Source organism: Apteryx mantelli, chromosome 5, assembly GCF_036417845.1.
Source record: "Apteryx mantelli isolate bAptMan1 chromosome 5, bAptMan1.hap1, whole genome shotgun sequence".
Classification (NCBI taxonomy): domain Eukaryota; kingdom Metazoa; phylum Chordata; class Aves; order Apterygiformes; family Apterygidae; genus Apteryx; species Apteryx mantelli.
Genome location: NC_089982.1, coordinates 80,915,778 through 80,935,318, shown reverse-complemented (window position 1 = coordinate 80,935,318; position 19,541 = coordinate 80,915,778). Strand labels below are relative to the sequence as shown.

At 40.3% G+C, this 19,541-nt stretch overlaps 1 protein-coding gene across 1 annotated transcript in view; it reads left to right on the top strand.

Moving 5' to 3' along the window:
- POLR1A (RNA polymerase I subunit A) overlaps positions 1-18,817 on the top strand; it is a 38,247-nt gene extending 19,430 nt beyond the window's left edge. Inside the window, exons 17-34 of the mRNA XM_067298357.1 lie at positions 705-787; positions 897-1,055; positions 1,515-1,613; positions 2,526-2,678; positions 2,818-2,900; positions 3,624-3,789; positions 4,336-4,557; positions 5,746-5,960; positions 7,304-7,471; positions 8,377-8,512; positions 9,554-9,711; positions 10,174-10,288; positions 11,023-11,139; positions 11,624-11,905; positions 13,031-13,231; positions 13,979-14,096; positions 15,383-15,547; positions 17,834-18,817. Of these exons, the coding sequence (XP_067154458.1) occupies positions 705-787; positions 897-1,055; positions 1,515-1,613; positions 2,526-2,678; positions 2,818-2,900; positions 3,624-3,789; positions 4,336-4,557; positions 5,746-5,960; positions 7,304-7,471; positions 8,377-8,512; positions 9,554-9,711; positions 10,174-10,288; positions 11,023-11,139; positions 11,624-11,905; positions 13,031-13,231; positions 13,979-14,096; positions 15,383-15,547; positions 17,834-17,934 (2,741 nt within the window). The 3' untranslated portion in view covers positions 17,935-18,817. The remainder of the gene's footprint in view (positions 1-704; positions 788-896; positions 1,056-1,514; positions 1,614-2,525; positions 2,679-2,817; positions 2,901-3,623; positions 3,790-4,335; positions 4,558-5,745; positions 5,961-7,303; positions 7,472-8,376; positions 8,513-9,553; positions 9,712-10,173; positions 10,289-11,022; positions 11,140-11,623; positions 11,906-13,030; positions 13,232-13,978; positions 14,097-15,382; positions 15,548-17,833) is intronic.
- Positions 18,818-19,541: the final 724 nt, after the last annotated feature.

Sequence of the window (19,541 nt, the reverse complement as noted above, 5' to 3'; positions counted from 1 at the left end):
GACAGCTGTTTCATAACTTAAAAAGAAGTAGGGTTCTGCAAAATAGCTCTTGAGTGGGAATGAGGAACCGCTGGCTTCATTTTACATGTCCTTGTCATAGAAATACTTTATGTTATTGTTAGACAACACTGGGGTGCGGCCCAGCAGGATGTTTGAAAGGCCTGGTTAGCCTTCAGCAAGATAGGGTTCCTATCTTTGATATGCTCCAAATCACTGTTTTCATGGTCCTGTCGTCACAAGGGTCTGTATTTTGAGTTTACCTTTTTAAAAATCTAGTAAATGACTGATGCTCAAAAACTCATCTAAAAGGAACTTTGAAGTGAATGGAAGAGGAAACCAAAGAGTTTGTGGTTGGCCTATAACATGCTTGTACATGTGCAAGTTCACTGATTAGGGTTTTATAAGGACTGCTGATGTTAAGGCTTCTTAACTTAGGGAGTTGATTTTTGCAGTCTTACTACTTAACTTAGTTTATACTGCATATTTTGTTGACAGTCTAGGCCTCCTCCCTCAGAAAAACACCCAGAGCTTTTAATTTTTTTCTTGTCAAACTAGGGTTAACCTGATCTTGGCAATTACTACATTTTGTGGTTGTCTTTCCTTTCCACTTCCTTGCTCTCAAGCTTCCTGGCAACAAAAGTGGTGTCCTTTCTTCATTCTTTTTAGAGCTTAGGTCATTATGTGATCTCTCTTGTCTTTAACAGGGATTGAAGATATCTTGGTTAAACCTGAAGCAGACCACAAAAGACAAAAAATTATTGAAAAGTCAACTCATTGTGGTATTGAAGTAAGTCTGTCTTACAGAAAAGTTTTTATCCCCATAATTTAAAAACTTGCAAATCCTGCTTTGTGTAATCCTGTCTGCTTGGCACCTAAAAAAATCTTTCTACTTTCAGGCTGTTAGAGCTGCTCTTAATTTGCCAGAAACAGCATCATGTGATGAGGTCCAAGGGAAATGGCAGGATGCCCATCTCCGCAAAGACCAGAGAGATTTTAACATGGTTGATCTGAAATTCAAGGAGGAAGTAAACAATTACAACAATGAAGTTAACAAGGTTGGCACTGAGGCATCTGTATATACTAATCTTGTTTGGAGACTTTCTTATTAAGTTAATTTAACGTTGATGAGGAGTGGCTGACCATTCTGAAGGCTGAAGCTTTCCATCTGCCCCCAGCATGAGGCTTCACATGCTGCCTTGCCAGTGTACCTTAACCTTGGCCTCCCTGAATGAGAAGATGACTTAATATTCAAGGCACTCTTTAATATTCAAGGCACTCTTTAATATTCAAGGCACTCTTTAATTTTTGGCTTGTCATCTGGGCCTATCATAAATTATTGTTTCCAATTCTCTTGTTGTTCTTTAATTATAAATAGGAATGTTTGTGATTAGTCTTGGTTTCACTTTTTTAAAGCCTTCAACAGGAATTACTGTTTATTGATTAATTATGGTTTATTAATTATGGTTTATTAATTATGGTTTGGCTTTGTTCTTCCCGTCACCCCAAAACTTTAGGTTTGTATGCCTCTTGGTCTCCATAGGAGCTTTCCAGAGAACAATTTGCAGTTGATGGTACAGTCAGGAGCCAAAGGATCTACTGTAAATACAATGCAGGTAATATGACAGTTATAATACTTGGCAGCTATGTGTGTTGAGATGATTTGTCCTAGAATGCAAATTATTTTGAAGCTCGTGTGGGAACTGTGTGAATATCTAATAGCAAAGCAAGATATTTAATTTGGGCTTTGGGAATGGCACTGTCTTTGATGTGGAAAATTTTTAGAAGAATGTAATAAAGACCTCAGCAAGTGATGGGGGAGAGTCAGTGTTTACTATAACCTTCTATTTTTGCATCTGTTCTTAGTACATAAAGATTTATAGAAATAGCAGATCTTCTTAGTAGAAGGAATATGCTAAAGATTATAAAAACAAGCCTGTTGCAGAAGAAAAAGCTTTCCTGGGCATTGCTGGAGGCTGACCCCTCTGTTCCCTTCTTCCACCACCGAATAAGGGACAACTAAAACCTACATTGCATCTGGTGGAAATGGCAAGGATGCTCTTTCATTTTGCCTTCTGCAACACAGATACCAAGCAACAGACCCTAGATATAAAATGCTGTCTAAAATTCTGTCCGTATATTCTCGCTCTGGGAAGAAGGTGAGAGAGAATGACCAAAACTCAAGAGATTTTTATTCTGTTTTTCAGTGCACTGCTAAGAGGTAGTGAGGGCAATGTAGGAACCTCAGCATTTAATTATTTTAGTGTCATGTCTTTTTGTATTAAAATAAACATACATAATGAGAATGGAAATGTTAAGGGATGGGTCGAGTGGCTGGAATAGCTTAAAAAGATCAGACGAGATTTACATGCCTCTGTTGCCCATCAGTAGCAAGAATTTCTTTAATGAATATTTAATGTTTTTAAATGTTTTTCTTGAAAAGTGTTGCACTTAATGTGAGCAAACAGTTGGGTGGAAAAGTGATGGTTTCCTTTTTCCTTGCCTGCATACTTCCTGTCCATGTGCAGATTTCCTGTTTGCTGGGCCAGATTGAGCTGGAAGGTCGAAGGCCCCCGCTGATGGCATCTGGCAAATCACTGCCCTGTTTCCAGCCTTATGATTTTTCCCCTAGCTCAGGAGGATTTGTGACCGGCAGGTTTCTCACTGGGATCAAACCTTCTGTAAGTTTAATATTGCTTGTGCTCATACTGAAGTTTAATTAGATCTTAGTACTGTAATACAGAGTTTGCAATTATAGGTAAATCAGCTGTGTACACCCTATTTTTAAATGTAATCTGATGGGATTATGTTTGTATTTAGGAATTCTTCTTTCACTGCATGGCTGGCAGGGAAGGTCTTGTAGATACAGCTGTCAAAACCAGTCGATCTGGATACCTTCAAAGGTACGAGGCTTGTTTTAGAGTTTGGGACTTTAAAAGATGCTTTTTCTAAAATTCTGCAGACTGGAGGAGGCACATGTATTGCTTAGATTAACTTCACGGAGTACTTGCTTTCTTTAAAAAAAAAAAAAAAAAAAGTGTTTGCTGTCTCAAATGATGAATGTTTATTCTAAGACTGACTTTCTAGAGGACTAGATCAAGGGGACCTTTATCATTTCTAACTTCTCTCTGGCTCACGTTGGAAGCAACTTCTTTTGGTGACTTGCTTTTTTTGGTACGAGTAAAAATGCATAAATTTCAGGCAACTCTAGCTTTTCTAGGCCACGTTGTGTGGCTCTCATCTTTTTTCAGGTAACACCTCCGATATATAGAAGAAGGTGGAATTTTTAAATTGTTTTGCAAGGTAGTAGACAGTTCTAAGGGAGATATATCTCCTCCTTTCAGACAGCTACTTAAGAGGGAGAGGGCAGGGATAAAATGAAATAACCAATTACTCTCTCAGGCCCTTCAGTCCAAGGAAATTGGAACAAGTAACATAAAGCTTTGCGGTATCATTTAATGTTTCATCTGTGCCTTATGTGTATGTAAGATTTTTGGCTTCCAGGATTTCCTGATCAGCCATTAAGTACAGTTGAAAAATACTGTTTTCAGTAATATCTTATGTTAGAGTTATATCATCCTTGTTACTTTGTAGCCTCCTAACAACATTTTTTTCCCTTGTGGCAGGTGTATCATAAAACATTTGGAAGGGCTGGTGGTTCAGTATGACCTGACTGTACGTGACAGCGATGGCAGTGTGGTGCAGTTTTTGTATGGAGAAGATGGGCTTGATATCCCTAAAACTCAGTTTTTACAACCCAAGCAGTTTCCTTTCATTGCAGAAAACTATGAGGTAGAACACCTAAATCTTAAGTACTTATATGGGATGAAGGGGAAGACTTCATGCACTTAAATGCACAGTTAGCATCTGACATATCTGTTAATGATCCAGTGGCATAGTTGTTTGCATGTCACTCTGATTATCCTACATTTTTATTTGCCAGTGTGTTCAAAGTATGGAAGCGTATTTTAAGTCTGTGGAATGATTTAAGCAGTCTGATATTCAACAGAGCACCAAGTATTCTCCCTGTTCTCTCTCCTATTCTAACTGCTGCAGTTGGATTCATATCCATACAGATGATTTTACCATTAAGCCTCTCAAGTTTGATAACTTCCTTTTACCAGTGTTGCTTCAAACACTAATTAGTAAAAAAGTGACACTATTCACATAAAGATAAAAGAGCTTTAGCCTCAGCTGGGTTGAAAACCAATTTTGAAAATTCTGTTGCAGCAGCTGAAAACTTTGAGTGGCAGCAGATGTCCTTTTCAGTTTGCTCTGCCGTTTCAGCTATAGTGAGTGTAGAGAGAAGAATGATCATAAAGAGATTATTTTTCCTAGGTGATGCAAAAGACAAACCATCTGGATGAAGCTTTAGCAAAGATGGAGTCTCACCAAGCTAACCAGCAGTTCAAAGCCATCAAAAAGTGGCGAGCCAGGCACCAAAGCTCTGTGCAAAGAGAAGGAGGTTTTCTGATGTATTCCCAGAAGAAAATGGCAAGTGTAAAAGCACAGATTCCTGGAGGAGAGAGCAAAAATGGAAGAAATCCTGTTACTTTACAGGTAAAGCAAAAGCAGTTGAACTGACTTAGCCTGTTTTAAAAATGTAGAATTCAGTAATTTTTTTTTTTTCTTCATCCTGAAGTGTTTCATAGACTATTTATATGATCCTTTCAAAAGGTAACTCTTGTACATCAGCACACTAATCTATATGTTTTGGCTGCAAACGAGGAACAAATGTACAGGCACAAAATGCAGGCAGGTACAGCGCCACGGCCTGGCCTTCACAAGGAATTTGCCCTACTAGAAGGTGAACAGTTTGCATGAAAGTCCAAGTTAAAGGTGTTGACAGATCTAACTCCAGTAGCTTCTCTGTAAATACTGTGCCTTGTCACTGATTTGATTTATGCAGCTATGCTAGATTTGTGTGACTATAGGCACTTTTGATAACCTTCGGAACAATTTGGCCACATGATTCTTACCTTCGTTCATTCGTTCATTCTCTCTCCCTCTCTCTTGATAGACAGATACATAGATATAGCTATATCTCTAGCTCAATATATTATAAAGCTCAGTGAACAGACTTCCTTATCCCAAGCCCAGTTCATGCCTCATAAAACAGCAAGGCTTTTGTAAAGATACATTTAAATCATTTTCTGTATTGATTTTTTTTTTTAATCAGTGTTAATTTTTCTTTATTAAACGCAACATTTGAAATGTTACTTGAAAAAATAACAAAATGAAGAACAGAAATAAGACCAATTAGCATGCACAAGATGCAGACTAAATTGAAGATCTCTGGTGAACTATTGGGCTTGAATATGCACTCTTATAAATAAGAAAAGCTCCTTTCTCATACTGGTCTTAGACAAGTGAGGTGCTAGCCAGCTAGAAGTAACAATGTAAGTATGTTCAGAGATATCACTCCCAATCTAAAATCATTCTTAGGGGGCTATATTTCACTGGAGTCCAAAGTGATCACTGTGGATAGATACTCTGACTATTTCAAGCTTGTAAAGTACCTTGAAATCTTGTGGGATCAAAAGTGCTACATATAAATACCAGAAAATGGAGAAAGCCATTTTTGTAACTCGATTGTTCTTTGCTATGTGTTACATATGCCCTTAAGCATTGTGCAGGTGGTGCTCTCTTCCTTCTTTTCCATTGCTTGATTACTGGTGGGAGTAGTGTTATTTTGTTTTGGTCTTGTTGTGGGTAAACCAACCTGCTTAAAAATCTGCTTATTTTCAGTTATTGAAGATGTGGTATGAACTAGATGAGAAGAAACGAAGAAAATATCAGAAAAAGACAAATAAGTGTCCTGACCCAAGCCTTGCAGTCTGGCGTCCAGATACTTATTTTGCATCTGTTTCGGAAACATTTGAAAATGGAGTCGAGGATTACATCAGCAAATGGGAATCTGAGAACAGAGGATGTTACGTGCAACCAGCATTTTCTTCCGATAGGTAGTAGCTTCTGTGTGTTTACCTCTTTGCACTGAAAGGGGGAAAAAAACCCTCTATTCTTCGGATTGAGACTGCTAAAGATGAAAAGTCTTTACAAAGTCAAGATTTGATAATCTTCTTGAAACAAAACAGTGGGTTTCAGAATGGTTCCTGAAAGCCGAATGTGCCTGGCACACAATGGAGAGGCACTGCTTATCTGTTCCCTCCAAACCTGAATTTTCCATGCTAGTAAGGGCTTTCGCAAATAGCTTGTGGAATAACAGCAATGGATTGCTATTCACAGAATTGCAGAATGGTTGAGGTTGAGAGGGACCTCTGGAGATCTAGTCCAGCCCCCCTGCTCAAGCAGGGTCACCTACAGCACATTGCCCAGGGCTGTGTCCAGATGGATTTTGCGAATCTCCAAGGATAGAGTGTCTGCAACCTCTCTGGGCAACCTCTTCCAGTGCTCAGTCACCCTGTCAGTTTTTTCCTTATGTTCAGACGGAACTGCTTGTGTTTCAGTTTGTGCCCGTTGCTTCTCATCCTGTCGCTGGGCACCACTGAAAGGAGTCCGACCCCATCCTCTTGACACCCTCCCTTCAGATACTTGTACACATTGATAAGATCCCCCCTCAGCCTTCTCTTCTCCAGGCTGAACGGTCCCAGCTCTCTCAGCCTTTCCTCATATGAGAGATGCTCCAGTCCCTTAATCATCTTAGCAGCCCTCTGCTGGACTTGGCCCAGTAGCTCCATGTCTCTCTTGTACTGGGGAGCCCAGAACTGGACACAGTACTCCAGCTGTGGCCTCACCAGGGCTGAGCAGAGTGGGAAGATTGCTTCTCTCGACCTGCTGGCAATGCTCTTCCTAATGCAACCCAGGATAGCCTTGGCCTTTTTGGCCACAAGGGCACACTGGTGGCTCATGGTCACCTTGTTGTCCACCAGCACTCCCAGGTCCTTCTCCTCAGAACTGGAGTTTTGTAGTGTATTCCCCTACATATAAAATAATACTTTACAGTAACACAGTTAAATATCAAAATGTACTCTTGCCACCCCTTGGAGTTAGCAAGGCAGTTAAGAGGAGCAAATGAGAGTAAATAGATTCTCTTTTAACAATCTAGGAATTAGCAGCAAATAGAATATGGTTTGTCTAACATCCCAGTTCTGTGTTAATGAAATGCGTTTGTCAGATCCGACTGGGTTAAACAGTTCTGTAGTTTGTAAAGTGTTTGCGTCCAGAGGCCACCAAGAGAAATTGGCTGAAAGATGCAACTTTGTTAAACTGAGCAATGTTTCAGTCTATACCCAGTTCTTTATTTGTACTACATTGAGTTAAACCTCTGCTTGTTTTCTGTCTTCAGATTAAAGGATTTGTTGTATTTAAAGTGGCAACGATCCCTGTGTGACCCAGGAGAAGCTGTGGGTCTCCTTGCAGCCCAGAGTATTGGGGAACCTTCCACACAGATGACTTTGAACACTTTCCACTTTGCTGGCAGAGGTGAAATGAATGTCACATTGGGTATTCCAAGGTGAGAAACTTGTGTTCTCAATGGACTCCTTACGTAATACTGCTTAATCTTACTGGCTGTTACACATGTAATCTTAAGGGCAAATGATGCTTCAGTTTAATTGTAAATTGTGCGTGTTCAGATATATTTAATGTTTTACAATTTTACAGGTGTTTTGATTTATTTTCTAGATATAAAATAACCTGTGAAGGCCACTTAATCTTACGTGATGCATAGCAAATGGCTTATACTCTACTAAGCAAAATACAAAAACAAATAAGCCTAAAGAAATTGAGCTTTGTGGTTTGCTCTCTGCCTACCCTTTCTTCCACCTAGTAATTTTTAAACCTGTTAGTTAATTGCAGTGAAATTTGCCAAAAAAATGGAGTCTGAAAGACAATAGTCTTGCAGGTTTAGGGTTGTCATCGCCTGGGTAGAAAGAGGCCTCTTTAACACCAGCCAGGTTCGCCCTGGCTTTCTGTTTGGTGACAGTGACTTTGCCACTTGACACACGTGTTTACCAGCCAGTCCTTAGCTCGTTCTGAGTAACATCGGTGCTGACCCTGGCTCATGTCTGGGTGTGATGCCTTAGGTGGGAGGTGGTTGTGTGGAGCAGGGGAGGGGGAGAAAGTACAAGGAACATACAATGTGCATGTGTGGGAAACGAGCTTCGTTAGTTTTTCTGGTCTCTTCCTGTAATTGGGGTGATAATCTGATTGAGAGCAGCAGGGCTACTGTTGTGCTGTAGATGCCTGATGAACCAGAAAAGTGAAAAGGTGCAGTGCAATGGTAGCCACTGCTCTTGATGTATGCAGCTTTGCTGGAGCTGGCAATTGCTGCATGCTACCTTATTAAATGAGCTAGATGTTTATTTGATTGCATAATGCTTTTATTACTTAACTTGAAAGATCATTCTTCATTTAAAGGTTGCGGGAGGTATTGATGGTAGCCAGTGCAAATATTAAAACACCAATGATGAGTGTTCCTGTGTTCAATACCAAGAAAGCTCACAAGAAGGTGAAACAGCTTAAGAAGCAGCTGACAAGAGTGTGCTTAGCTGAGGTGAGCCTCCTGTTTAGTGTATCCTTTGAGGATCTGCAAAACAAAATATTTCTCGTTTAAGCTCATCAGTTAGCCTGGCTTTTTAGTGATTTCCATTTTTGAAGGCACACCTATGGGTGCAAGACTAAAGAGTTGAAAGGGTCCTTTCTTTTCACCTCTTGCCTGCTGAACCTGTGAAATCTGCTAGGAGAGGTGGAGCACTGAAAGGAATTTCTGTAACCGGCCATGAGGCTTAGATTCAAATTAATATGTACAGCACTGTCACAGGCTACAAACTCTCTACGGGACATAAAGAAAGGGTAATAGCCACACAGTTTAGGCATAGTAATAGTATAATGGAAGGGAGGATTTTGGTTTGCTGGCACAGCTTTCTTTGTCTTTACCTCAAGCTCATTTTTGTTAGCCTTAGAATTGGAGGGTTTTGCCTCATCTTTAAGAGAAAAGCTAATCTGGAAGTGACTAGCACTGCAGAGAGCATTTTGTTTGTCATGTCGTGTGCCCCCCACCCTGTGGCTGTGCTCAATAGAAGCAAAACCTGCGGCACCTTGGAGACCGGGGGTACTGAAATCTGATTTATTCTGTGCTCCCTCTCTCTTCCTGTGACTACGGTGTTTCCTGTGGTCTGCTGCATGCACTACCTCCTTCTGTCTTATTCCTCCTTCAGATTGGAAAGCAGCAAGGATAGAGTTAAGTCTCAGCTTGGTGCTGAAATGCTGTTGTGTTCAGTGAGCAAGGAGTAAGGGTCAATAAGATGGATTTGTTGACCCGCTAGGAAGTATGGCCTTTGTTGAGAGAGTGGGGTAGGAGGTGGAGCTGTTCTCCCAGTACTGTCTAAACTGATTGCTGGGAAGAGTTTAAGCCAAAAAGAATGCTGCATTAGGATATAATCTTCCTCCCCAGGAGCTGCCCCAAAGCCAGCAGAAAAGTTTGGCAGCTAGCCTTGTGTGTAATTCCAGTCTCGTATGGAAAGCGTTGGAGTTGCAGGAAGTAAATGGAATGCCTTCATCAAAGGAGTTGTGTTCCTAGTTGTTGCTTTTGTAGGTCCTGCAGAAAGTTGAGATGGAGGAATCTCTGCGTGTGAAGAGCAAGGAGAACAGACATCGCCTCTACAAAATCAAATTCCATTTCTTGCCCCACGAATGTTACCGAGAGGAGAAGTGTGTGAAGCCCAGGGACATCTTATGCTTCATGGAAACAAGGTTGGTTCACTTTCAGATGCTTTCATGTTTGCTCAGCAGCAGCCTCCTAAGCACAGGCTTGCAAAAGCATCTGCACCATGTCTTTCTATGCTCTTGAATAAAACTCTAGATCTGTAGGTTGGCCACAATGCAGAGTTGCATCGGGGCAGATCTTTCTCACCTTTTCCATGTACTTGGAGAATAGCCTATATAAGCAACATCCTACTCCTTATCCTTGGATGCTTGGTGTTTATTACATACGTATTGCAAGACAGAGGACACCAACACTTTTATTCTCGAAGGAGCGGAGAGGGGACATGGAAAAAATTATTGCCTTAACCTAGAAGTACTTTTGTATTCACCAAATAATATGTCCTCTTATAAGTTGACTGGCTTCTTAAACAAAATATACTCATTTTCTGAGAGCTTGTAATTGACTGCAGTACTGCTGAGCTTAGATGTTTTGGGTTGCATTTCTTTCAGATTCTTTAAAATCTTGATGGAAGCAATTAAGAGGAAGAATGCAAAGCTGGCATCTTTTACTGAAGTCAGTGCCCGGAAAGCAACTCGGAAAGATTTAGATGGTGACCAAGACCAGGTACAGAAAAATGTGACTTGGAAAATGCTTTACTTCCTTTACGTTCTTTTGAGAACCAGAATTCAGAAGAGCTTATCATGTTGCGATGTGAACAGTGACATTTAAAAATAAAGATACTCCTTTTTTGCATATAGTGCTTTGCAGATTTACATGTTGGTGTGAACAACTAATTCTATTTCTGAAGTTCTTCACAGATACTAATTTACTACTTAAATATTTTCTTTGTGCATAAACTATCTTTGCATTCTCATAAAATTAACAAGGAAATCAAAGGTGTTGTGTATAAAATCCAGTTTACTTCAGGACTGTATTCTGAAAATGCCTATTTGCTTTTAACTTTAGTGAGATAAAAACTTGTTACATCTCCATTTGCTCCCAGACCAAGGTCCTATTGCAGCAGCTGTTGCCAAAACCTTTGGGGAAGCTCCTTTTTTCACTGAAAGGCTTCTGTATGTTTCTTCTGTCACCTCTTTCCCTACAAAGACTGTCAAATAACCAGAATGGTAGCTTATTTATCTTGTAGAATTTCCTCCTGTTTACTGTTAAAGCTATCACCAGTTTGAGGTCATTATTTCTTTAGAATAGTAGTCTTACAGAAATTAATTTGTCCTTAAGGGTGGAACAATATTGGACAGGGGAACTGAAAAATCTGAATGTTTGACTAATATCTTTTGATGCAGTTGCAGCTTCCCAGCATAGTCAGCCTGATTATCTCCCCTGTCACGGTTTTCTAGGTATTGAATAATCGTGAAGCTCCAGAAGATGAAGAAGAGAAGATTGTTGATGCAGAAGCTGATGAAGGGGATGGTGATGCTACAGAAGCAAAGAGGAGGAAGAAACAGGAAGAAGAGGTAATGATTTTTACCTCTTACTAGTTTCATGCTATTAGTTGTATTTAAAACTTTACTATAGTTCACTCTCCTTAGCTGTTCATGTTGTTTCACGTTCGCTACTTTAAAATTGTTGTTTAAAGGTGGGTTGCTGTAATTTCAGCAGGAGGGCAGAGTAATTGAAAATCTCCTGAGGTGATGAGAGTTCATTCCCAGAGCTGAATTATGGAAAGAGTATTTTGGGGAAAAAAACAAATTCTGCTGCAGTCACAAAAACCTCTATCATCCCTGACTGTACTGAGAAGTAATGGCAAGATTGTAAAAAATAGAGGGTGAACTGAATCTGTTATATCATTGCTTTTATAACGGAATTTTGTTTTCATTGAGTTGCAGGTGAGATACAACTCATCTGTCAAGGATATTGAGGAGTAAAACAGTAAATGGTGTGCTTTGTATCTGTATATGTTTTGGTTCAAATAATAAGTACAATATTGTTTCTCTGCAGGTTGATTATGAGAGTGAAGAAGAGAATGGGGATGAACATGGTGAGAATCCAGAAGAGGAAGAGGCTGAATCGGAGAAAGAAGAAAGGACTCAAGGCGCTGAAGGAGGAGATCAGAGTGGAGCAGATGGTGATGATTCTCAACACCTTTCCTTTATGTCTCAGACCAAAAAAGAGAGGGATCAATTAGTTAAATCAGCAGAGTTACGAATAAATGCTGTTCTGAGCAGCCACCCATCAATACAGGATTACACATTTGATACAGAAAATGAACTCTGGTGTGAGGTAAGATTATAGTTAGTGCCTGTAAACATCTGTGTGCTCTTGCAAAATGATTGTGTAGAGCTCATAACAAATAAATCTCTTCAGTGTAGTTCTGCTGCTTTGTCTCAGTACTGCTGTATTAATGTAGAAAAAGGGCAGCTCATGCCTCAAAGCAAACATACTAGCTGACATTTTTAGCAGGCCCTAATTTCCAGGACCCCTACTGAAACTTTTTTATGACAACTGACAGGTTCGTGGTGTTTTAACTTCTAAATGTATGATGCACCACTGCGTAGCTGCTTGACAAAGAAAAGTGACAGCAGGACTGTTGCAGGAGGCTGTTTGTGAATGTGTCCTGAAGGTGATGGGCAGAAGGGCAGCCTGCTCTATAGGGGGAAGCACGTCTCTTCGCAGAGGAATTTAGAATGAATAAAGCTGGAGTATATCATTTTGTGATACAGTAACGAGAAAGGGCAGAAATTCTGGAATGAATGTGATAGTGTCAGCTGAAAAATCTCGCGGGAATGTGAATTTCATAGATCCAGAAACATTTCGCTCTCCCTTTTTTAACAAACCTTTTTAACTATTTAAAAAATAAAACTTCTTGTTTCAGATCTAACTGGATAATTCTGTCCCACTCTCTTCCCCCCACTTCTACTCCCATGTCCTTTGTCCCCCAAAACCTCCCCACCAGCAACCTTTGACCTCAACCTCTGCCATCCACCTCCCCAGTTTTTCAGTTTAGATCAAGCTGAAAAATTTTATGCCTTTACTTTGACCTGACCTAATACTGCTTTGTAACGGTGAGAAAATGCAGCAAAATCAAACAAGCTACAGTTGCTGAGAAGCTTGTGTGGTCCTCCTGCAGGACAGAAGGAAAAAAGACTAAAGATCTAAAAAAAAAAACCCCCATCAGTTCAAGTCCAAGGATCTTGAGAGCAGTGTGCATGAATAGTCCTGGGGTGCGGTGTTCATATTAGCATCATTTGCCTGTAATTCTAGTCAGACTTGCGTGTGCCCAAGCACATAAACACTAGGATAGTCCCAGGTGTCCACTTTTTGCCTCAGAAAAAGTAGGCTGCTCGTTGAGCCTAATGTTCAAGCTTCCTTACAGAATGACGTTGCACTGGGTTTTTTTCCTTCTAGGTTTCACTGGCGCTTCCTCTGATGAAGGTGTACTTTGACCTCACCTCCTTGCTGGTGTCTCTGGCACGAAACACAGTCATTCATGAGGTAAAGGGGATCACACGGTGCTTGTTGAATGAAAACACCAGTACGGAAGGAGAGAAGGAACTCGTTTTACATACCGAAGGGATAAACCTTGCCGAGCTGTTCAGATACTCTGATGTATGTAATCTATTTATAAACTCGAACTTGAATGATCTTTTTGTGTTCTAGGCAGGAACAGTGGATAATGGGTACCGTTTAAATTTAGCAGGGGTGATGTGTGTCCTTTTCAGCTCTTAAATTCTCTTCTTCCTTCTTCCCCCAGGATATGTTCAGAGCTCAACAGAGTCTTTTCTCAAGGGTAGATAGCAAATGAGTTTTGTGCAGCAGCCCGGTATCTAATGACAAATAATTCCACACCATGCTTGTAACCGTCTCTATAAATGTTTCTTGAGGGAGTTCTTCCATCTAAATGAATTGCAGTACTTGGAGATGAATAGTTGTGTTATGCCATGTAGCCCATAGTTCTACAAATGCAGGATTTTTTTTGTGTTACATTTTCTCTACTGCTTTTGCTGAAAGTTTTGGATGTCTGAGACAGACTGGGCCTGGCATTATATTGCATTGCTTGGAGACTTTTACATGTTCTCCTCCTGCTTGGGGATTTATTTTTTTTTTCCCCCCCTATATTCAGGTCATATTTTTCTGTGCTGAATTTTGATTCCACTACTTGTCCTCGTGTTTAAATCCTGTGGTCACTAGCTTAAACGTAAATCCATGGTCATTTTTGAGCTGCTGTCTAGTTGTTCTGCAACTGTTGGTGCAGTTTAAGCTAATGAAAAGTGAAAAAAGATCTTAGCTTGCTTAGTTATTTAGAAAAATAGAGTAACTGCTGTTCTAACTTGCATCTGTGTTTGTTGCTTTCAGATTTTGGACCTGAACAGACTTTATTCCAATGATATTCATGCCATGGCTAAGAATTATGGTGTTGAGTCTGCCCTGAGGGTGATTATAAAGGAAATAAAAGATGTGTTTGCTGTATATGGTAGGATTTCTTTCTATTTTAAGACTGTCATTTTTTAGGTATTATCACTAAGATGGGAAAAACACAGAAACCTTTCTGTGCTCAGAAAGTTATGTCTTTGCACGATGTTTTCATTTATGTGTGTATTCTTAAGTTACAGTTGTTCATCATTTTCATCATTATGGTGCCTTCTGTGAAGACTTCATTAGTTAATTGCTAGGTTCCATTTAATCAGCAGAAAATTTGCTAGACAAAGCTGAATTTATTTCCCTCTTCACAAATCTTTTCTATTCTAGTCTATTAATTTGCAAGCCGGAAGGTCCAGATGAATTAGCTATTAACATTCGAAGAACCTAACTGTGTAAGACTTGCATAGCGACCGTGAGAACAGGATTAATCTTGTCTGCTGCTTAAATGATGGGAGTCTACGCTGCCTTTATATCTTTCCTAAAATAGCTGTACTGCATTGTCTGAGGTTTTCTTCTATTTTATTTAGAGAATCCAGACAGCTAGCTTAGGTAAGATGCCTAACCACTTAGGCTGCTGAAGTTGCATTGTTGAATTGGCCTTAGGTGATCTAAGTCTTGCTGTGAATTAAACTATTGAAAAGGGGGAAGATTAATGCAGTGAGAATTTTAGCAACCAGATACGTTAAACACATTTGCCAAACGGCAGCCCAAAACCATCTGACCTTCAAATTGTTCAGGACTGCTGGGTAAATGTTGACAGAGCTAGTAATGATCCCCCATCACACTGACTCCGTGAACATTATTTAAAAACATGTGCTACCTCTGTTTAGCCTAAATAGGGTTTTCTGTGGATGCATAACATCATGCACAGAAAATATCAGAACCTTTGTGATTCCAGTGTCGAGCAAATATGGCTTATCAGGTGAGGGGAAAGAGCTCTGTCCTGCCACAGATGCAAGGATGTGGGATCCCATCTTGCGTAAACAATGACGCAGGTTTTCTTAGCACTGAATCCTGCTCTAGATGAGTAATGTATCGATGTTATGTATAGTGAAACTTCTGCCTCGTTACAGCATTCTTGACATTATAGTTTCCCTGCAGAGATATCGTTTTATATCATAGTGAGGTCTGCCCATCTTGGGTATCTGAGGGGAGCAGTTATGCCAGCTACACGCAGAAGTGCAGCTGTCAGAGGAATGTTAATAGAGATGTTCTCCATGTTCATTAGGATCAAGGTGTTTATTTTAGATCTGTTTTCTTCTAAAACAAAACAATCCCCCCCCCCCCCAAACCTTAGCCCGTGAGCGCTCTGATGTTCATTCTTTTCCATGTTCTTAGGTATTGTGGTAGACCCTCGGCACCTTTCGCTGGTGGCAGATTACATGTGCTTTGAAGGAGTTTATAAACCACTGAATCGTTTTGGAATTCAGTCCAACTCTTCCCCCCTGCAACAGATGACATTTGAAACCAGCTACAAATTCTTGAAGGAAGCAACAATGATGGGTAAGTGGTTTAGTCTGGACTATATTGCTGCAGCATCTCACATATGCTTTGTTTTCATCGTAACTTTGCACTACTTTGAGTAATACAGAATTGCATTAGGAAAAAATGCCAGAGGCTAAAATTTTAATTAAGCCCTTGCCTATGAGAATGTCCCAGATGTTTTTAATAAAATTCTGTCAGCTTAAATGAAGTCAGCTCCCACATGTGGGGTCTGTGATTCTTTTCTTTAAGAATTAGATAGCATTTTTTTTATAACAAACCGTAAGATTGTTAAGATTTACTATAAAAAAAGCCTTATAACGAACTATTAAATCTGTCTTTTTCTGTCTCTACCTGCACCATTGAAATTGTCATCTCTGTTTTGTTTTCATGTCTCTATTATAACTTCCACCTCTTCATCTCTTCTGCTCTAACCTTGTTCTTTGGAATTTTATTCTGAGAAGAGTCTTCCCGTTTGTTACTTTGGTTGTATTTTTCTTCCACTTTGTAGCATTTTATTGTCTTTGCTTTTTTCCTCAAACACAGAGTCATATTCATTTGTTTAACAGTAGGTTTCTGGTGCCATTTGAGATGCCCAAGAGTATCCTTTCTGGCCTCCAGCAGCTGCTGCTCTGGAAAGGGTACAGATCTCTTAGGTTCTGAACCATCTCTACCAGCCCCACTTGGCCACGTGGCTCTTTTAGAGCATTTGAAATGTCACTAGATGTATATTTAGGAGTCCCAGCCAAAAAATTTCTGCATCTTTTAAGTCTGAAAAACAGAAAGGAAAAGTGTAAATTAAGGGTGACATTGAATAGAAGAGGATATATCCTGCCAGTTGCTCTCTCTGGATTTATATTATATCACATATTGGCTTAGAAGTAAGGGGGTTTTTTGTCTCTGCCAAGTGAATTTTATTTATGGCTTATATGATGAATAAAGATATGAAGTGCATTACTGACAGAAGGGCGTGGGGAATCGGCATGAAAGCTACAGCGATTATGAGTGGAGGGATTTATTGATTTCATCAAGATAGAGATCAAAGTCATAATGTGGATTGCGGCCGTCTGGATCTAATTTGCTATAATGCAGCTGATGACTTGACTGTACGTTTAAAGAGACACTGCAAAGATGCCGCCTTATGGCCCTGGTCAGTAAGAAGGAAAAAAAAAAAAGAAGGGTTGGGACTACCGGGCATAGCTAAAGTAGCGGGAAGGGCCATCGGTAGCAGGTATGACCCGGCGTGTTGCTGCCCCAGGAGGGTCCAGTGAGCAGACAGCACGTCTGCATCAGAAATGAAACCCCCGTGGCAGTTTGCTCAAAGAACAACTCTTTGTTAATATATCACATGAGCCAACAGGACAGTTGTGACCGTTTTGTGTAACGCTCTAACAAAGAAGCTTTTTCTTTTTTGTCCTTCAACGGGCACACATTTAGGAGCAGCGATTTACTCGTACAGCTGGAGCTGAGGTCAGAGCAGCAAGCGCACGCCGTGCACTGTGCTGCGTTGCGGTTTCCCCCCAGCCTCTGTAAGGCAGAAAGCTCGGTGCGTTTTGCTCGATAGAATAAAGATGACCCAAACTTAGCAAAAGTTTTAACTTTTATTTCCAATCTTCCAACGTGCCATAATGACAAAATTCCAGCTTGCTGGTATTCAGGATGAATGAAAAGCAGTCCAAACGCTTATAAAAACACTGAAAGCAAAACACTCCTAGCCAGACATGTCATCTGGAGAGCTTCCAAATTTCTGTGACACTGTTGCGCTACAGCGAGTAACCACAAAATCAAAGGAATTCATGGAATGTCTCTCCAGTGCAAAGTCCTCTTCGTATCTAGCCGGAAGGGTTTAAAATCCACATCAAAAGGATTCAGTCTGACAAAGGAAAAAGGCTGCAATGAAAAGGGAATCGTTTTGGTTTTTGCCTCATTGATTTTTTTTTTTTTCTTTTAGCAATTTATCTAATCAGCAAAATGTGTTCAGTGCAAGGCCAAATACATGTTCTCTTGGAATTCGGAATGTCTTTTCATGCTGACTGGAGAGAATTTAGGAATGTGTGGCCTGATCCTCCTCTTGCCCCCAAAGATTAGGAAGAGATAATAGCTGGTATGGGAGGGACAGGAAGCGTGTTGGACTTCTGCTTCCAGAAATACAAATTCCACCTGAACAGTAGGTGGCAGTGCCTTTCCAAATCTAGGCGGCTGAGCCACATAAGTTCCTGTGTGTAAAAACAAATCGGCTTTTAGCACTGACCTGTGAGAAGCCTTTGGATACCATCCTAATACGTTGTCGCTTGATTTCTGTTATAGGTGCCTACGATGAACTGAGATCTCCGTCTGCGTGCCTAGTGGTTGGAAAAGTCGTTAAAGGAGGGACTGGTTTGTTTGACCTCAAGCAACCTCTTACGTAATGTTTTGCCTGTAACTTAAGGCTTCGGATTAAAATGCTCATCATAGGAGATATGTATGCCCTGCAGCTACTCCTGCAGCATGTGGAACGACTGCATGTACTGTCTCCAGTCATCTTCCCCGTGCCGGTACCTTCGTTAACCTGGATATTGATGAGCCTAATCTGTTTAATGAAACGTTGCACCTAGGAGCTATCCTTTGGCCCAAGGAAACATTTATTTCCTGTTCATTAATGTAAAAAATGAGATTATTGGTTTACATAGAAAAGAATGAAACAAAGCAGGTCCTGTGGGTGTCACGTAACCTGTGCAACACCCTTGTTAAGCAGAAGTCAAAGTAGAATCTGTTTGTGCTGTCTGGTTTTTGTGGGGTGGAATCCCGTCTGGATGGGAGTGCCAGTTGCCACACGGTTGTTTCATGACAAGTTTCCAGTATTTGAAATAGCACTCAGACTTGCAGATGTATTGAAGTGTCTGTGCTTGAGGCATGTCCTCTTCTTTTCCTGTATTTACTTGTACTGCCTTTTATTTTATTTTATTTTTAAGCTTTAGAAGATGTATTTTCTTATCCTGTTTATCCTGTTTAAGAATAATGTGTCTGTGACACAGTTAATAGATTGCATTATTAACCAACTATCTGAATTCAGAGTTTTCTTGGGTTCTGTAGGCCTCTTTCAGGATCTGCCCTGGCAACTTCTTTGTATGAAACTGATTTCTACGCAAAGAAAAACCTCACATTTGATAAAGATTTATTCCTTAAAGAGAACTGCTGTAACAATGCATAGAAGACTCCTGTAAGAATGACTAAAAAAGAGTTTTTAAACTATTTTTGCTTATATGTTCTGTATCAAAGAGGATATTTAATAAAGGACATCATGAACAATATTATGAACGCCCTATTATGTGGCTATAATACAGAGGGAATTTTGTCAGTCAACAGCCATCACTTTGACTATGATAGCTGTTAAAATGGCATAGCCAAAAGCTCTGCACTCTTGGATACCTATAGAAATAGTCACTTTTCAGAAATCTGACTTTTTTGTTTAGACTTTTTTTAATCAAAATGAAATGCGCAAGATGCACACAAATTGTGCTCTCTTCGGAGCTTGCTCACTACCATATAGGCACCTTTTCTGAGTGATTTCAACCCTTGACTGTTCTCTGTGGCACCCCTACAGTAGTGGAAAAGTGCCAGAGTTCCCTTAGGAGCTCCAGGGCTGGCTGCATTCAGTGGAGCCGTGCTAAAGGCGATCAGACACTGGGAGATGTTGGTGTGGGATTAGGGAAGAGCCTCTGTGGAGTATCTTTACGGACTCCAGTCTGCCTCAGCCCCTTCGAATTGTGTGTCAGATGTGCTCCAAATTGTGTTGAAGCTCAACAAATGCATTAGCTTGGTTGCTCTGCAGTTTCACTCTGAATTTCTTTGTAAAAGATTTCCTTGTGCCTATCTCTGATCTTAACACCTGCTACATGTTTCTCAAAAACATTGAATTCTGTAAACAGCCAGGAAGGGGTGGGTTGGATACAGTTTTGCAACTAGCTAGATGAGGAAAGAACAAACGTTGTAACAAAAGATTGAATTTCAGGCTACCCTCTATGCTATTACAGCC